This window comes from Colletotrichum orchidophilum (assembly GCF_001831195.1).
Source record: "Colletotrichum orchidophilum strain IMI 309357 chromosome Unknown Scaffold_11.1, whole genome shotgun sequence".
NCBI lineage: Eukaryota > Fungi > Ascomycota > Sordariomycetes > Glomerellales > Glomerellaceae > Colletotrichum > Colletotrichum orchidophilum.
The window spans coordinates 226360-241553 of record NW_019172967.1 but is presented as its reverse complement, the minus strand read 5'-3'; the positions used below and the strand labels follow the sequence as shown (position 1 = coordinate 241553).

The 15194-nt window shown below is 55.0% G+C and overlaps 5 protein-coding genes across 5 annotated transcripts; 1 reads left to right on the top strand and 4 right to left on the bottom strand.

Moving 5' to 3' along the window:
- Positions 1–456: 456 nt before the first annotated feature.
- Positions 457–1457, bottom strand: CORC01_02044 (uncharacterized protein; the record flags this gene model as incomplete). Its single annotated transcript, XM_022613696.1, has 3 exons — positions 457–872; positions 928–1372; positions 1455–1457. 3 exons carry the CDS (start codon positions 1455–1457, stop codon positions 457–459), a joined length of 864 nt encoding a protein of 287 aa, XP_022479787.1.
- Positions 1458–3639: 2182 nt separating this feature from the next.
- On the top strand, positions 3640–6276 carry CORC01_02043 (spindle pole body interacting protein; the record flags this gene model as incomplete). Its single annotated transcript, XM_022613695.1, has 3 exons — positions 3640–4488; positions 4553–5797; positions 5857–6276. 3 exons carry the CDS (start codon positions 3640–3642, stop codon positions 6274–6276), a joined length of 2514 nt encoding a protein of 837 aa, XP_022479786.1.
- Positions 6277–6700: 424 nt separating this feature from the next.
- Positions 6701–7694, bottom strand: CORC01_02042 (S-formylglutathione hydrolase; the record flags this gene model as incomplete). Its single annotated transcript, XM_022613694.1, has 3 exons — positions 6701–6790; positions 6849–6953; positions 7014–7694. The coding sequence occupies 3 exons, from the start codon at positions 7692–7694 to the stop codon at positions 6701–6703; spliced, it is 876 nt and encodes a 291-aa protein (XP_022479785.1).
- Positions 7695–10531: 2837 nt separating this feature from the next.
- Positions 10532–12106, bottom strand: CORC01_02041 (tyrosinase central domain-containing protein; the record flags this gene model as incomplete). The annotated part of the gene is made up of 5 exons (XM_022613693.1): positions 10532–10690; positions 10795–11387; positions 11459–11534; positions 11604–11760; positions 11856–12106. The coding sequence occupies 5 exons, from the start codon at positions 12104–12106 to the stop codon at positions 10532–10534; spliced, it is 1236 nt and encodes a 411-aa protein (XP_022479784.1).
- Positions 12107–14304: 2198 nt separating this feature from the next.
- Positions 14305–15016, bottom strand: CORC01_02040 (RNA polymerase Rpb6; the record flags this gene model as incomplete). The annotated part of the gene is made up of 4 exons (XM_022613692.1): positions 14305–14341; positions 14446–14565; positions 14652–14921; positions 14982–15016. The coding sequence occupies 4 exons, from the start codon at positions 15014–15016 to the stop codon at positions 14305–14307; spliced, it is 462 nt and encodes a 153-aa protein (XP_022479783.1).
- Between the last annotated feature and the right edge of the window lie 178 nt (positions 15017–15194).

Sequence of the window (15194 nt, the reverse complement as noted above, 5' to 3'; positions counted from 1 at the left end):
TCATAAGCCGTGCATGCACTGCCATTCAACGGGCCTGGCTCCCAGCCTTTCCCATTCCCCAGAATCTCATGTCCCATGTCCCGATCTGCGAGCTTGGACATGTCCTCGAGGTTTGGGGAGCCGCGCCCACCCGATCTCGGTCTCATGTCCTCTTTACTCAACTTGCTGTCACATCAGATGCCTGCGGCAACGCGTTCCGCGTTGTTACCCTGGATTCAGCACGAAACGGAAACCAAGCTGCCATGCTGTGAAACCCAGCCGAAATTAAACCTGTTACCACCGTGCTCCTATATGCTTGATGCGAATAAACTACAGTCAAGTCCAAACTCATTCATCAAAACTCGTTTCCCTGTATTTGTGCTCTCGTCCCTGCTGTGTTTGTGCCCAGATACCGCTCGCTCGTGTCGTCACTTTCAATCAATTCCTCATGCGCCGGGTACCTTGCCTGAATTAAACTCAATCCTCAGATCCCTCGGCCGATGTAGCCTCAGATGCCGTGTTGCTACCCATGATAGAGTTGACGAAATCCTGGTATCTAAACACCTCACGGCGATTGCCCAAACCGCCTTGCATATTGCGATTGAATGCTCGTCTCCCCGTGAATCCTTCGATTACCTTCTCAACCTCAGCCTCTGTAAGCGGTCGCTCGCCAGGCTCAGGCACAGTATGCAGCAGCGCATCGCGCAGCTCCGCGAGGTCGATCTGCCCGCTGTCGTCGTCATCGAATGCGGAGAAAGCAGACAGCAACTCGGATTGTGGTGATAAGGAAGCCAGCATCGTGGCCAGGGAATTTAGGAAAGCAGCCATCGTCATCGTTTGAGGCGTTGATGGAGGGAAGAAATGCGACACATCGGAGGGTTTAGACGGCAGGCCTAAATAACTGTTAAGTAAAAAGGAATCCTTTGATACCTTGGCTGTCATGCTTACCCAGCTGATTCAGCATGTCCGCTACATCTTCCCTATTAATGATGCCGTCGCTGTCGCGATCCAGGACCTCGAACCCCTCTCGAAGCTGTCTGACTTGTGCAGGCTGTAAATGCGAAATGGCGTTCCCATGGCTCATCGTCTTTTTTAAACCCGGCCGCAGAGGTTGTGGCGAGGCCATGGTGGTTGTTTCGGCTGTTGGTGTTCGCACTCGCGGCGTCCTGCTCTCGGCCGTTTCTGTCGGGGTGGTCGGGTTGCCGAAGCGTCCGTTGTTCGTAGCGTAAGATGCCTTGGTGGGCGATCCGAAAGGCGTCACTTGCGTCACTTGCGTTGTCGAGGCCTGTCGCGCTGCTGATGGCGATGCAGGAGATTCTGGTCTTCTAAATGGAGAGCTGCGAGGTGAGCCATGAGGCCCTAGTGGGGAAGGTTTGTAGCCAGCGGGCATTGCCTGTTGTGGGGTTTTCAAGTCAAAATTCATGCGATTTCCCAAGAGATTTGATGATCCGCGCGTGAAATGGGCCCTAGCCTACCATATTGAAGGGTGTTCGGGGCGGGAACTGTTATGGGTGGGAAATAGGGAGTGCCTTGCTCTGGATCTGTGATGCCGCGCGCCCACTTGGCAGCGAAGTAAACAATGAGAAATATGGGGGTGGGCCAAGAGGCAACGGTAAGCGTATGAGAGAAGGGCGGGCGACGGCAATGTAAAGAAGAAAAGCAATTGTCAAAATTGCGAGCCGCTTTTCCGGTATCAGTATCAAATAGATGTTATTGATGAGTGGTTCTGCGTCGGTTTGAAATGGCGTTGCAATTCAATTGTAGAAAAGTCTGGTCCAGAGCAGAGACAATGGCGGCTTTGGGTGACATATGAATGTAAACAGAGGCGCTTTCTCCGTGACAACCGTAGCCTTGCATGACCCTCCCGTCCGTGCATGGCAGTCCCAAGGGGGTGGGGGGAGGGGAGCAGATGTGGCTGACGTTGTGTGGCTTGCACACAACTCCCTGCGTCAGCTGCCAAAATGTCTCCCTCCAGCCACAGAGGTTTCATGTAAGGTCCCTTGAGGCGCTAAGCAAAGTTTGGGTTGAGAGCGGCAGCTCGGACCAGCATTCTCTCAAAGGGGAAAGCAAAAAGGACAGGGAAGGCGGGGGAACGTGGAAAGGGGAAGAGGAAGCAGGGGACCAAGGGGGTCCTTGGGGAGCTGCCGAGAAAAGAAGGCCCTGCCTTAGGTAAGGTAATTGGGTGGGCAAGCCGCAAGAGGAGGGGGTTTTGAAAAAAGAGGACACTGGGAATCCGTGATCAGAATTGCTGCGGACGCATTCGTCGACGCTTACTCGCATCTCGCAGACACTACCCGCTTTGCTCACGGATACGGATCAAAGCCCACACTGACGACCACCTTCCTACCACACACTACACCTGCTCCAAGGCCGCCTCGTGTCTGTTCTGCCTCTTTGTCTGTCACGGGCTGTGTGTCTGACTTGACTGACAGATTGCCCGTCTGTGTGTCGTTTGATTGCCCACCAGCTGGTCCTGGCTCTTCCGAGGTACGCGCGCTGAAGAGTTCTGAATCTGAATCTATCCGTGACTGCAATACCAGCTGCTCTACTCGTCACCTTTGACTAGCCCCGAGCGACACGCGGAGGGCCGCTATTTTCCGGCGAGCACCAACCAGAGGTCCTGGTCGCGGCAATCCATTCAGGGGCAGACTCCAGACCTCCCCTCCATCTCAATCCGACCCCCTGTTTGGTTCGCAGGAGGTGTGTGTACCTTGCTTCGGCGCGTTTTAGCTGAGCATTATTCGAGCCGGTGGGGGATCGAACTGGATTGCACAATTTTAAAAAAGAGGAAAAAGAAGCACCATACCTTAAACCATACCCTGTCAGGAGTCCTGCCTGGTTTGGGACTCCAGAAACCTACCTTACGGATACCAAAGACGCCTGCGAGAAGACCAGTCCAAACGTCGAAGCTGATCATGTCTCGGTGATTTTCTCTTCCACGCATTGACGCTTCCTGCAACTGTCCCGACAGGATATACCTGCTCTCCCTCCACTCGTGAGCCCGAGGGGTCATCCTGTTTCCGCTCGTTGGCAAAGACTGGTAAATGTCAGTCACTCGCCTGCATCTGACGTTTCGAAGAGCGCATTCGGCTTTCGTCTGAGAACGCCTCCACGCGCTACCCTGGACCTGAATACGGTTACCTACCGCGCATACCTACGAATACCGCTCCTGGACTACCTTGCACCTACAACTACGTACTAGACCGCCTCACCAACTCCGTCCTCCCCTCGTACCCATCACTCCCCTTCCGTCGCCGCCCTCCCCCCCCCCATCCATCTCGCATCTTGCATCCTGGCCCAACGACACGCACTGGGCTTCAAGGACTTACCCAACCTCCGATCACCTACTGTACGATCTCTGCGACGACGACGACGACGACGACAGGCAAAGAATCACTTGATTATCCCGTTCATGTCGCAGTACCGCCGTCGAATGTCGTTGGCTGCGAGCCGTTAATCTTTCTGGTAATTGTCAGCATAGGGCTCCCACCGTCGTCGCATTTCTCGATCGGAGACAAACCTACTTTTGCTGCACTTCCCCGAACGGACCTCGCAACTGCATTTGGATGGCCGTGGCTACCGGCAGCCTGCGCAACGCCTTGAACCCCCCAACTACCGGCTTATTGAACGACTCCGCAATTTGACGCTGCTCTCACAAGAATGGCTTCAACCCAAGCTGCGCTGCCGTTCCTCACGCGCAACTATTCAAACACGCAGACCCAGTATCCTCCCCCGCCCAACGGCCCTTGGCCCAGTCGTCGGACTTCACTTTCCAGTTTCCCAGCTTCGCGATCTCCTTCGTCAATGTCCAACACGTCTCGCCCGTCACGATCCCCCCAGCCGCCTCCCATTGCCGAGACGGACCGCTCCTCGAATCCGAGCTCCAAGTCAAAGACACCGTCCACTGGCGTCTCGTCACAGCACTCGTCGCTGTCCGCCCCGAGGCGCTACAACCCCGATGCGCACCCTTCCCGCAAGTTGCGCTCACAATATCCGCGGGGGTCCACCGAGAACCATGTGGAGTACATCTTGGTCGCCTCGTTCGATATAGATCGTGGCCCGGTAATGGAGCACCAGTACCCTGTTTCCATTACCGGTGACGAGCATATGCTGGCAGAACTCATGTTGCCCGACCAGGCTCATGTACGGAATCAGGATTGGACCATTTTCTTCTTACACAAAGACACGAGTCAAGAGGAAGAAGACGAGGAACGCAAGGCAAAGGAGGCTAGGAAGAAGAGAAGAAGGCGTTTGCGCAATCGCGCAGCTGGCATCATCGACGGGGAAGACGACGGCGCGGATTTGGAAGTAGAAGAGGGGGACCTTGATGACTTGGACGAATACGACGACGATGATTCGGACGAGGATGAACCCGAAGGCGGAGAAGGACCACCTCTGATTTATGTCCTCAATTTGGTCAACACGAAACAGGATAAAACGGTCAAGAGAGGTGCTGTCGTCAAGGCGATGGCAATCTGCACGAGGCATCCCTTCTTGCATATATACAAGGTGAGAGCTTGCGCCTCTTCCGCTCCGCTCCCCTCGCTTGATCAGCCGGCTTACTCATATCAAGCCCCTTTTGTTGCTTGCCCTGGATGAGTACTTCAAGGCGCCCGTACCCGAGACGCTAGCGATGCTATACGATGCTGTCAACGCCATGGACCTTTCTCTGATGCCGAAGCTTAGCCTGCTTGAGAGGCACTTGCTTTTAGCCAGTGACAACAAGGATCTGTTCGTGGAAAAGTTCGAGCAAATGATTCAGATGCGGATAGCTGAGGATCGTGGCGAACACCTCGCAGATCAGCCTTTCGATGCAAGCCGAGACCCTCCAAAGCTACCAGGCGTTTCGAGAGCAGGGACGAAAGCGCACGTCGAAGGCGCTTCGCAGTACTCAGTCCCGAGGGACACCCACGAGTTTGAAAGTAGAGTCATGTATAAGGGCATACCGATTCCGATCAAAGTCCCTGTCGCTGTCATGCCAGAAACGGTGGGCGACTTTTCTTTGATCAAACTGATCCAGAAGTTTTCGGAGCCACAGGGCAAGGCGCCACAACCGTTCCCCCTGCATCCGCAATTGACGACAAACGGCCCGCATACGCACCCCATCATTGTGTTGGTCAATGCGTTGCTAACGCAAAAGCGGGTGATCTTCCTGGGGCACAATATGCCATCAGGCGAGGTTGCGGAGGCAGTCTTGGCGGCCTGCGCCTTGGCATCCGGCGGTACGCTTAGGGGCTTCACGCGACACGCTTTTCCCTATACCGACTTGACCAAGATTGATGATCTTCTCAATGTTCCCGGCTTCATCGCTGGAGTCACTAATCCAACGTTCGAACTACATCCCGAATGGTGGGACGTCTTGTGTGACTTGCCCACCGGCCGAGTCAAGATCAGCAGCAAGATCGACTCGGCGCCAGTAACCGAGGGCATGGTCTACTTCCAACAGCAGAATCCATCGTATGCTGGGCTTGTCGGAGGCACTTCCAAGGTCGCGGCCGAAAGTGATCTGACGGGTGACGCGGCTTTCATGCAAGATATCCTAAGGAGCATCGCGGCCAGGCATGGCGAAAGAGTAATACGTGCCAAATGGCGGGACTGGGTTATCAAATTCACACGAATTGCAGCTGCGTTCGAGGAAAGTGTGTACGGCGCAAGTGCTCTTTACATTGGCGGCGACGAGCTGGAGATGGGTCCTGTGGGTGTGAATGGGCACGGCTACGTGTGGCCTGATGAACAGTCGAAACACAAGGAGCTTGCGGGCAATGTGACGAGAATCGAAGGATGGAGGAACACAAGGAGCTACTACAGCTTTATCCAGGTAAGGGAGACATCGGCCACCAGTCAACGTCACCAATTATGTTGAACTAAACGTCGCAGGATCTCGCATTACTATATACGGTGAGGCCGCTGAAAGGCCTCGACTTGCACCATATGCATGACCGACTACGGACACAGCGGCTCAACCCGATGCAAAGCAAGGAAATCTACGCTGCGTTTCACAAATACGTCCATTCTTACGACGAGATCTGCTTACTGTTGAGCGTTGCGCCAGAGTCGCACGCTGGCCTGTTCTACGTCGCACTGGGCCTTTTCCACAAGGACCGCGAAGTGCGCCTCAAGACGGCCGACCTGTTGGAACGCATCGGCGAGCACGAGGCGGGGCAGCACTGGTGGAAGGCCCTCAGCCGGTTCGAGAAACTGGCCTACAATCGAATACGCAGGGAGATGGACGCCGAGATGCGGGCGAAGCTCGAAAAGGAGGGCTTAAATCCCGAGGTGGAGAAACGGGTCAGCTAGGCGCTTTTCCTGTCTACTTTGGTTGCATTCTCCTAGATATATTCACACCACGGCCGGCGCTCTCTCTTTTACCCGACACTGGCGTTTCTGCTATATAACACTCATGTCATCCGCACGATATCTTTTGCGGCTGGAGAAAGGTGCTTTGGGGTTTTTTATTTCGTCTTCACGAAAGTTATGATTGGAACGGGGTGGATGAACGTCAATTATTATTCTCAAATTTCAAGAATTTCAGCAACCTACTACCTACTTGTGAAGAAACTAGATATTGACTGTGCTCGCGCGCGCAACATCCCTCTGTTCGCAGCGTCTGTTCACAGCATCTTGGTATTCCTTCTCGGCTTGAACTAATCTGCCAATGCGCTCCCGTCATCCGACTTGAACATTTTCGTTTACTTGTTTACAGTCTTGTCCGACCGTCGAGTCACGCGGAGCCGAGACCCAGGTGCTTGGCAGCGTGGTCTACGTGATCCTTGGCGAAGGAGGCCATGAAAAAGTAGGAGTGGTCGTAGCCCTGGTCATTCAGCCGTTAGCATCTGGAATGTCTTTCAAGGTGAACAGGCGCAACTTACGTAGTGGTATCTCAGGCTCAGACCCTCGAGACCCTTCTCCTTGACGGCCTTTTCAAAGTTCTCAGGCAACAGCTGCTTCTGGATGTAGAAGTTGTCGCCAAGACCCTAGTGGAATTGTTAACTTTCTCATATTCCGTCTTCCAAGTTGAATAAGCTCAAACTTACAACATCAATGAGGGCGTTCAGGGGGCCGTAGCTCCAGTTCTTGACGAGCTCGGTCGAGTCGTGCTTGGCCCACTCGGCGCGGTCGTTGCTGAGATAACCCGTAAAGGCCTTCTCGCCCCAGGGGCACTTGGAAGGGTTGGCGATGGGGGCAAAGGCACTGACGGAGCGGTACATGCCCGGGTGACGGAGGTAGAGGGAGAGGGCGCCGTGACCGCCCATGGAGTGTCCGGTAATGGAGACGCGGGAGCGGTCGAGCTTGCCGGCGAACTCGCGGAAGAGCAACTCGGGGAGCTCCTTTGTGATGTAAGTCTCCATGCGGTAGTTTTGGCGGAAGGGCTCGCGGGTGGCGTCAACGTAGAAGGAGGCGGCCTCGCCAAAGTCCCAGGAGTCGCGCTCGCCGGGGAGGTCGAGGCCGCGCGGGGAGGTGTCCGGGTAGACGATGGCGACGCCGCGGGCCGAGGCCTGGGATTGGAAGAAGCCCTTTTCGGTGCAGTTGTCCGGGGTGCAGGTCAGGCCGGAGAGGTAGAAGAGGACGGGGACGGCGCGGGTGGTTGCTTGGGGTGGGAGGTAGAGGTTCACGGCCATATCGGTGCCGGTGGAGGTGGACTTGTGGGAGAGCTTGTGGAGCTGGCCCCCGAAGGAGGTGATGGTCGCCTTGGTCTGGAAGACGGCGGTGGCCATGGTTGCTGTTGGTCTGGGGTTTGGGAGGGTAAGTTGGGTATCGAATAGAGTCAATTGGGGGGTATAATGCTGTTCAAGTCAAGTAAGAGCAAGACAGGAGGTGAGAGTGGTGACGGAAGACGAAGGAGAAGAAGAGCTGAAATTATTCTATGCCTGGAAGTAGAGGAGAAGAAGAGGAGGGCCTGGGTATCGAGAGGAGGGCGGCACCCGAGGAGTCTAATAAATAAAACACCGAGTTAAGTCCATAGAGATCAGATCGGAGAAGTGGAGGAGCTTGGCTTGGATGGATGGCTGCATCTTTACCCCCCTCCTGGGTCGTTCTAGTCCTGCCATTGACCGTTGTCCCTTAGTCGTGATGATGCCAATTTTTCCCCACCATGGACCGCCGAACGCCCAGCAGGGATGGAGAGCGACCCCTTCAAGGTCTCACCTGGCAGGGTACCGTGTGCTCTGCTAGAGGCTAGGCAGACTTACGGAGGGCGAGTAACATGCTCAAGGTGGTAAAGCTACCTGGCAAAGTACAGCTACCTCTCGCGGCGGTCCAGTTTGCGTTTGTAATGCGGTGCGGTGTGGTGTGGGTAGGTGCTCGATGGTAAGGTCTTTTCACTTCATGCTGCTGCAACGAACCCCGCATTGTTCCTGCGGGACCGGCGAGCTCTGGGTGGCAGTTGCCTTATCTCCGAAGGTGCTGAGGTGGGGTGTGCGTCATCTGGCCCGGCAAGCTTAGGAGACACTTTCCCGTGGCGGTACCCGCCTGTGCTTCGACACTTCGGTACGATAGTCGGTACCTGTCCCGTAGCTGAGTGGTCCAGAACAACAGCTCCCTTCCCGGCAGACTTTCTTTCCATTGATCAATGGAAGCCTCTACTCAACTTTCGTCCACCTAGAGGCCCTACCTCATGCCATTCGATCCTATGCGAAATGACCAAAGCCTCATCCTGCTCGTTCACGTATCCTCTCTCTGCTTCCTACCGTAGGCATCCTTGGGGGACGTCCAGTGCGCGGAAAGTCAATGTCCCGACTCAAGGCATTGAAACTCTGCATCGTATTTCAGTGTATATTGCCGTACTTTTTTTCTTTTGGTCAACTACACGCCGTTCCCCAGCACTGGCCAACCTGTTGAACTCGATTCCAAAGGATCGGCTGGCCCTCGCTGATATGGCATGATTGAAGAAGCAGCGTCTATGTGATCGACGGCACAGCCAATACTTCACTTCATGAAGAGCAGGTGATGGGGAGCCGATTGACCTCGCCTTCCGCCAGATGCTCTTCACAACATAGTGTGGAATACATGGCGGCCTTCTAAGTCTTCCAATGGACAGGCCACACTATATTCGGTCATCTTCGCAAGCTATCCAGAAAACCCAAACTCTGGCTGGCTTGTGGAGGCATACAATTGGTTTCCTGCATCCTGCATATCAAAAGCTGGATGTTTTGCGATCTATCTCTTCAGCAAATAGGAGCGGCCGCAAGCAGGTACCAGATCCACTGCCACCGAGCGCAAGTCTGCATGTGAGAGGTTCATGCTGTCTTGTCACAGGGACGACCGTTGGGATGGAATCGCATGGGTCCGAGAGCCGAGTGTCCGTTCACGCATTCTCGAACGACAACACGCGAGCAAGCGAGGCATGGCCCACGAAAACTCAAGAGACCGGAGCACACTGAGGCCATGATCCACGCCGTTTGTGGTTTCGGGTTCGGACGACTACGACGGAGGCCTGGAGGTTTGGAGTAGAGGAACACGCCGTTGCCAGCAGAGCAACAAGAGACGAGGGACTCGCGTTCTCTATGTTTGGCGGGCTTTTCGGGAACAGGAGGGCGAGACGGACGACTTTGGATGTGCTCTGTTTCACTCGGTTTTGCACTAGCTGGCGATCGCGAATATGGATGACATGTTGGTGGCTGCTGTTCGGGCTTGGAGGAAGCTGTCCCATCATTCACGCCAACAACTTTGTCGATTTTGGTCCAATATACCAATGTGACGAATGAGCTACCTCGGGCATGGGTGATTTGGTCCGGCGCAGAGACGAGAGCAGAGATCGTGCCCACTTGACCTCTACGCCAACAGACACTACGAAAGACTCGGGTTCGACGGAGCAGACGTTTGAAGCTACCGTATGAAGACTAAGCTCAGTCTACCCCCGACACGTCTACGTCTGGTCTGTGGTTCGTCAAAGGGCGATCGTGACGAACCGGAAGAATAGGAAGGGAGCCACCGCTCGGGTGACGGGCCGCAAAGCGGCACCTCCGTATGTTTGCCCATGACGGCACGAACGTCATGCAGCCCGCCCGGACGGCCGGCATGCCCGGCGGTTGAAAAAGCCAGGTTATCCCCTGGTGTGGTGCAAAGTCTCATAGAACCGCACCCGCAATGACGGCGAACGGGATCGCTCGGACATTTATTCTCAACAGCACCCAAGACGGCGCGTACAACTGCTTTAGGACCAGAGCCCGGAGTAGGACTCTATTCTCAAGCTACCTGCTATGCTCGTTCGTTGGCCTCACTTCAAATCCTCGACTGTGGGAGGGACGCCTGACTCGCATCCCACTTGTTCGAGTTTGTTCTGATTTACAGACCGCCTGCTCGTCCCATGTTCTCACACAGGTTCGCGACGGAGCTATGTTATGCCAAGAGAAACTGGCTGTACCCAAACTTTTCATCCTGCCAAAACTGAGGCTGGTTCCCCTTTGAGCAGACAGCTTATCACAAGTTCTTTCTCTATTATTTTGTCTAACTTACACATAAGCACCGCTATCACGAGATAATGCCAGATCGTAACTGGTCGACACAAAACGACCTGATACCCTCCGAGGTCCCGTACCCTGAGGAATCTTCTTCAGTCCGATGCGTATACATAGCAGAAGGGTCCGTTCACGGTATCCATGGCATCGCGAAGAGATAGCTCGGCGCCCAGAGGTCCCATGAACACCACATCATCGAGCTTCACCTCGTCGCTAGCCGGCTGGTTCATGGTGGTGTTGGTACCGAAAATGGCCTATTGTTCAAGTCAGTACGCCTCTCACCCGCCAACTACAACAACACGCAAGCAAAATTCGAGTGAAAAGGTCACGAAAGCAGCGACTGTGATTTGCCACTGACCTGACGATTCTGCCAGTCCAAGTTCTGCCAGATCCAGTAGACCCGGTCCATCTGAGCGTGGTGCAGATAGAACACGGCATCGCCGGGACTAAGGTAGACGTCGCTCGAAGGGTCACCGCCCAGCGCATAGTGCCCGGCCCCGTGGACCCCCAGCTGCCCGGCCCCGACGTATCGCGGGTCTCCCTGCGCAACAGCCTGGAATCTCTCAATGTCCCCGGCGTCCCGGATCAGTTCCGTCGTGTTGCGGAGGCTGGCCCAACGCTGGAGCGGGTACACGTTGAGGTCGCGGCGCAGGCACCGCGGGTTGTCGTCGGTGGGCGTAGCCGAGTTGAGGGACGTGATGCTGCCGTAGTTCGGCATCGCATGCGGACCGAGGTGGACCGTCTGGTTTGCAAAAGGGCCCGACACCACGCAGCCGCCGCCCGTGCCGGCGGGCAGCACCGTCGTGGTGTTGTCCCACGCGTTCACGAGTGCAAGGCCCTCATGCGGGGTCGGGGCGCCGTCACTGCCCATCGAGGTCGCGGAGCCGTCGAATACGGGGCTCGCGGAGAGGTTGGCCGTGTCGAGGCCCCATTCCCAGTAGGGGAAGGTTCCTAGTGGTACCCTTTATGTTAGTTGTGCTTCCACTTCAGTGTTCAGGTATGTGTGAAAGCGATGAGCGTACCGTTGTAGCCGCACTCCGACTCTAGCTTGCTCTCATACGTCCATATATAGTAACGGTGCCAGAGAAAGAACGTTGCCTGAGACAAGTGCCGGGTTAACAGAGGGATTCCACACACGCGAGGACTTCTTTATGGATCGCAACCTACCGACAGATGGATGTAAAGTGTAGCGCTCTGATGCAGGGCCACAAAGTCATCAAACATTGACTTGGAGCCAGTAATGTCGGTATACAATGCCGGTTGCTGCTGGAGGCAGGCCACGGCATCGGTGTACCTGATGCGCTCTTCATCCGGCATGTTCCTCCTGTGAAAAAAGCACATTCATGTCAGTGACATACGTTTCCCGATGAAGTGCGAGACTGGCCATGAACAGAGACCAAAAGACTGGGACAGACTCACCATTCGCGACGAACTCTGATGTTGTCTTTTGTGCACTGCGCGGTGCCGTTCTGGACGGCCGATGTGGCATTCCCGAGACGAGCGAGGACATTGCTGTAGGCCTGCTTGTTGAGGTCAGATAGCACGACGCCGGAGTCGATGGCTTCTTGGGTGTGGTTAATCGCCCTGGGTGCCACGAGGGCGCGGACACCGCCCGGGAGCAGTGTCAGGGCCGGCAACATGGCCGCAAGAACGGAGGCCTGGGGGAGCATTGCGAGGTCCGGAAATCGACGGGAAGAAGGGGCCGGCTGGCTGGGAGTCAACGCAAAGGGGCTTTTGGGAAAAGCCAGCGTTTGCCGGCTTGAAGGACTTGTGCTAATGGATATGGCGAAAATGGGAAGGGGGAAGGAAGCCAGGCTGAGGATGAGATGTCTGCCTTGTTCAGCCATGTTCCTCTCCTCGAAAGGGGGTTGCTGACTCTGCTCTTTATAGCGTGGCTAGGAATCCGCAGCGGCCCTTGGCAAGAGGCCGGTCAACATAGTGGGTTGAGTGACGATCACGGTTCTACGCTCCGTTGCCCTCCACTACTCTTACCGGGAAGTCGATTCCTAGTCGATGGCAAGGGAAGTTTCTCCTCTTCCAGGTCCAGGGAAGCCTCTAAGAAAGGTGGCAAGCAAAAGCTACAGAGCTATCCAGCTAGTCGGGATTCCGGCCCACAAGGATCACAGCGTACAAGGCAGTGGGAGAGAATAGAACAGCATGACGACGCTTCATGGCTGCGAGTATACATGCACAGCTTTGCGAAAAGACGCAAGGCAAAAAATTAAGTAGAAGCGAAAACGCCAAGGGCAAGCTGCAGTAGGGTATCGCGGCGTAGTGTTGGAAGCAAAGCGGAGCCAAGAGAAGTATGTAAGTCCGCGGGAAGGGGGTGCCAAGCCGGACAACCGCAGTCTCGCGTTCGGGAGCAAAGTTGTGGTGTGGGCGGGATGGTGGTGGTTGATTTCCGGGTGATGGGCAAGGGTCACCTTTTCCCGTGATGGACGGCGTAGTTCAAGAGGTCACGCGGGGGAAGGGAGGGAGGTAGAGAGGATGACCCGCATCCGTCGTGGACGTTGGACAACGTGAACGCGGCCGGCGGAGGGAGACGGAGGAGGTCCGAGCCGTTGGCAGTTGGAAGTGTGATATAGGGGTATAGTAGGGAAATGAAACTGCAAAGGAGAGAAGAACGCCATGTTGGGAAGCGTCGTCATCTTTCGATTTCGTTCTCTGTTAAGATGCAAGTAATGGGGACGAAAGACCAGACAGGACAGTTTGGTAGCGGCCGGCTCGATCTGTTGCGCCGTTACTTAGATATCCTTTGTGCCAAGAACGAGGCGATTGGAGGGCAGTGTATTCATAGGAAGCAATAGAGTGTCACTAGTCTAGTAGACATATTTGGACCGCGGATCGAACCACAATTGCCATTTGATTCGAGAGAAGCTACTCGGTTTCAATTACCATTTGTCGACTTCCATAGCAATGAGAAGGAGGTCCAGGACGTCTTTTAGGTGTGATCTTGGCTAACATTTTCCTCTTAGCCATTCATTCCCCCAGTTGCAATCAGCCTCAGCTGCGAGAGGAGCCACCGTTGCCTGTAACCTTTTGCTACCCCAGCAAGCCTCAGTTGAAAGGAAGAAGGAGGGAGGCATGGGTAGATAGGTAGAAAACAGGAAGAATCTTGTACGTTAGGTTGTGAGGTATTGGATCAAAATAGACCTAGGAAACTGGGCTGTGCCGAAACGAAAACGTTGTTGTTTACGTTGACGCCGCCGATCATCATCGTTGAGGGAAGCTCCATGGCTCCATGGCGCCGAGGTCCGTGGTCCGTCGCGCTCCGGAAGGCGGGAGGCTCGCGGCCGAGAAGGAAGCGACGATCGGTCGCTGACTCGCCAAGCCGGACACTCGCTTATTTCTGTCGGCGGAGGGTGCGCTTCTCGTGGTTGGAAGGTGCGTTCCGGCTCGTCTCCCAATGGTTGCACTACAGGCTGCCACTCGATACAAGGATCTGAGCAGGAACACGTAATCCTGTCGAATATCACTGCAATCCGCCATTTTGAGCCAGGAAAGGAGTAGAAAAAAGTGACGGGAAGACGACACTCTCACAATTGAGACGATTCTTTGATGTCTGAAAATTCCAATTTCTTCCTAAGAAAACGCCACGCTCAATGCAAAATCAAAGTACAGCACACTAACCCCTTTGGTGTGTCTTTTTTTTATAAAGGTTTGGATGCATCGTCTCTTCTCAAGCTTGCCTGCGAGCGTCTGGCTCGACGGCGAAGCGAGCTGGTACGAGAGCAATAGTAGGAGACTCTGGTCGGAAGTATGACTATTCTTGAGGCAGCGACAATAGGAGATGGGTATAAGGTGCCTTGCATCTAGTCGCGTCTCTCTCTTGCCCCGAAAAGTTTGATGAGAAAAGTCAGTAGTTCCCTCACTGGAGAAGTTCCTCGCAGGTCCAGTCCTCGTAGCTATTGGCGCGCAAGGTCAGCCGGGTATGGTTCGAGATAACAATTCAGAATGTTCACGGGGTTTGCGTGGACAGTCCGGGGGAGGGGTCTCGTCCGGCACTTACTATCCATCAGGCATGTAGCGGCGCACAATAAGAGGGATCTTCTTCTCTCGGAGCTCCTTGATCGCGATCTGCAGAGGATCCGTCTCTCCTTCCAAGTCCACCAACACCGGCGCATTCATACTAATCCACGCATTAGCTTGTTTGACCTCGTGCAAAGCGATTTCATCGCGGGGTATCTGGTTTTGGTGGGATTCGTTGTGACGAACCTGATCTGCAAGGCGCGAGTACCAAGGATACGGGCGCGCTCGTACTTCGTCATGTAGGGAGTCGTCGTACGCTGGTCATCGGGAATTTTCTTGTCGCGGTGCGACTTCTCGTTGCCCTTGCCCGCGTTCGCTGCCGCGGAGGGGTCGCCCGATGCAACAACGTTGTCCGCGTCCTCTTCGTCGCCCTCTGCCCTTCCAACATCCTCATCATCCGCAGGAACTTCGGGGTCCCAGTAGTCGGCGGCCTCGTCCTCGTACATGGTCTCGTCGCTGCATTGCCGTTAGCGGTCGCGCCGCAGCCTGGAAGACAGCGAGTGCATGTATTCTTACCCTCCGCCGACATCGTCATCGCCAAAGTCAGACATCTTGAAGTGTCAATTGATGAGGTTGATGACTTCTGGAATGATGCGATCCGTTGCTGCGTCCTGGTTCCTACGTTCGTCGCGTGTTTTCAGGTTGTCGCAAGCGGAGCGTTTGCATGACCCAGCCGTGAAAAATTATTGACTAGGCTGAGGTACCTACGATTGACAGACTTGCTGGGTG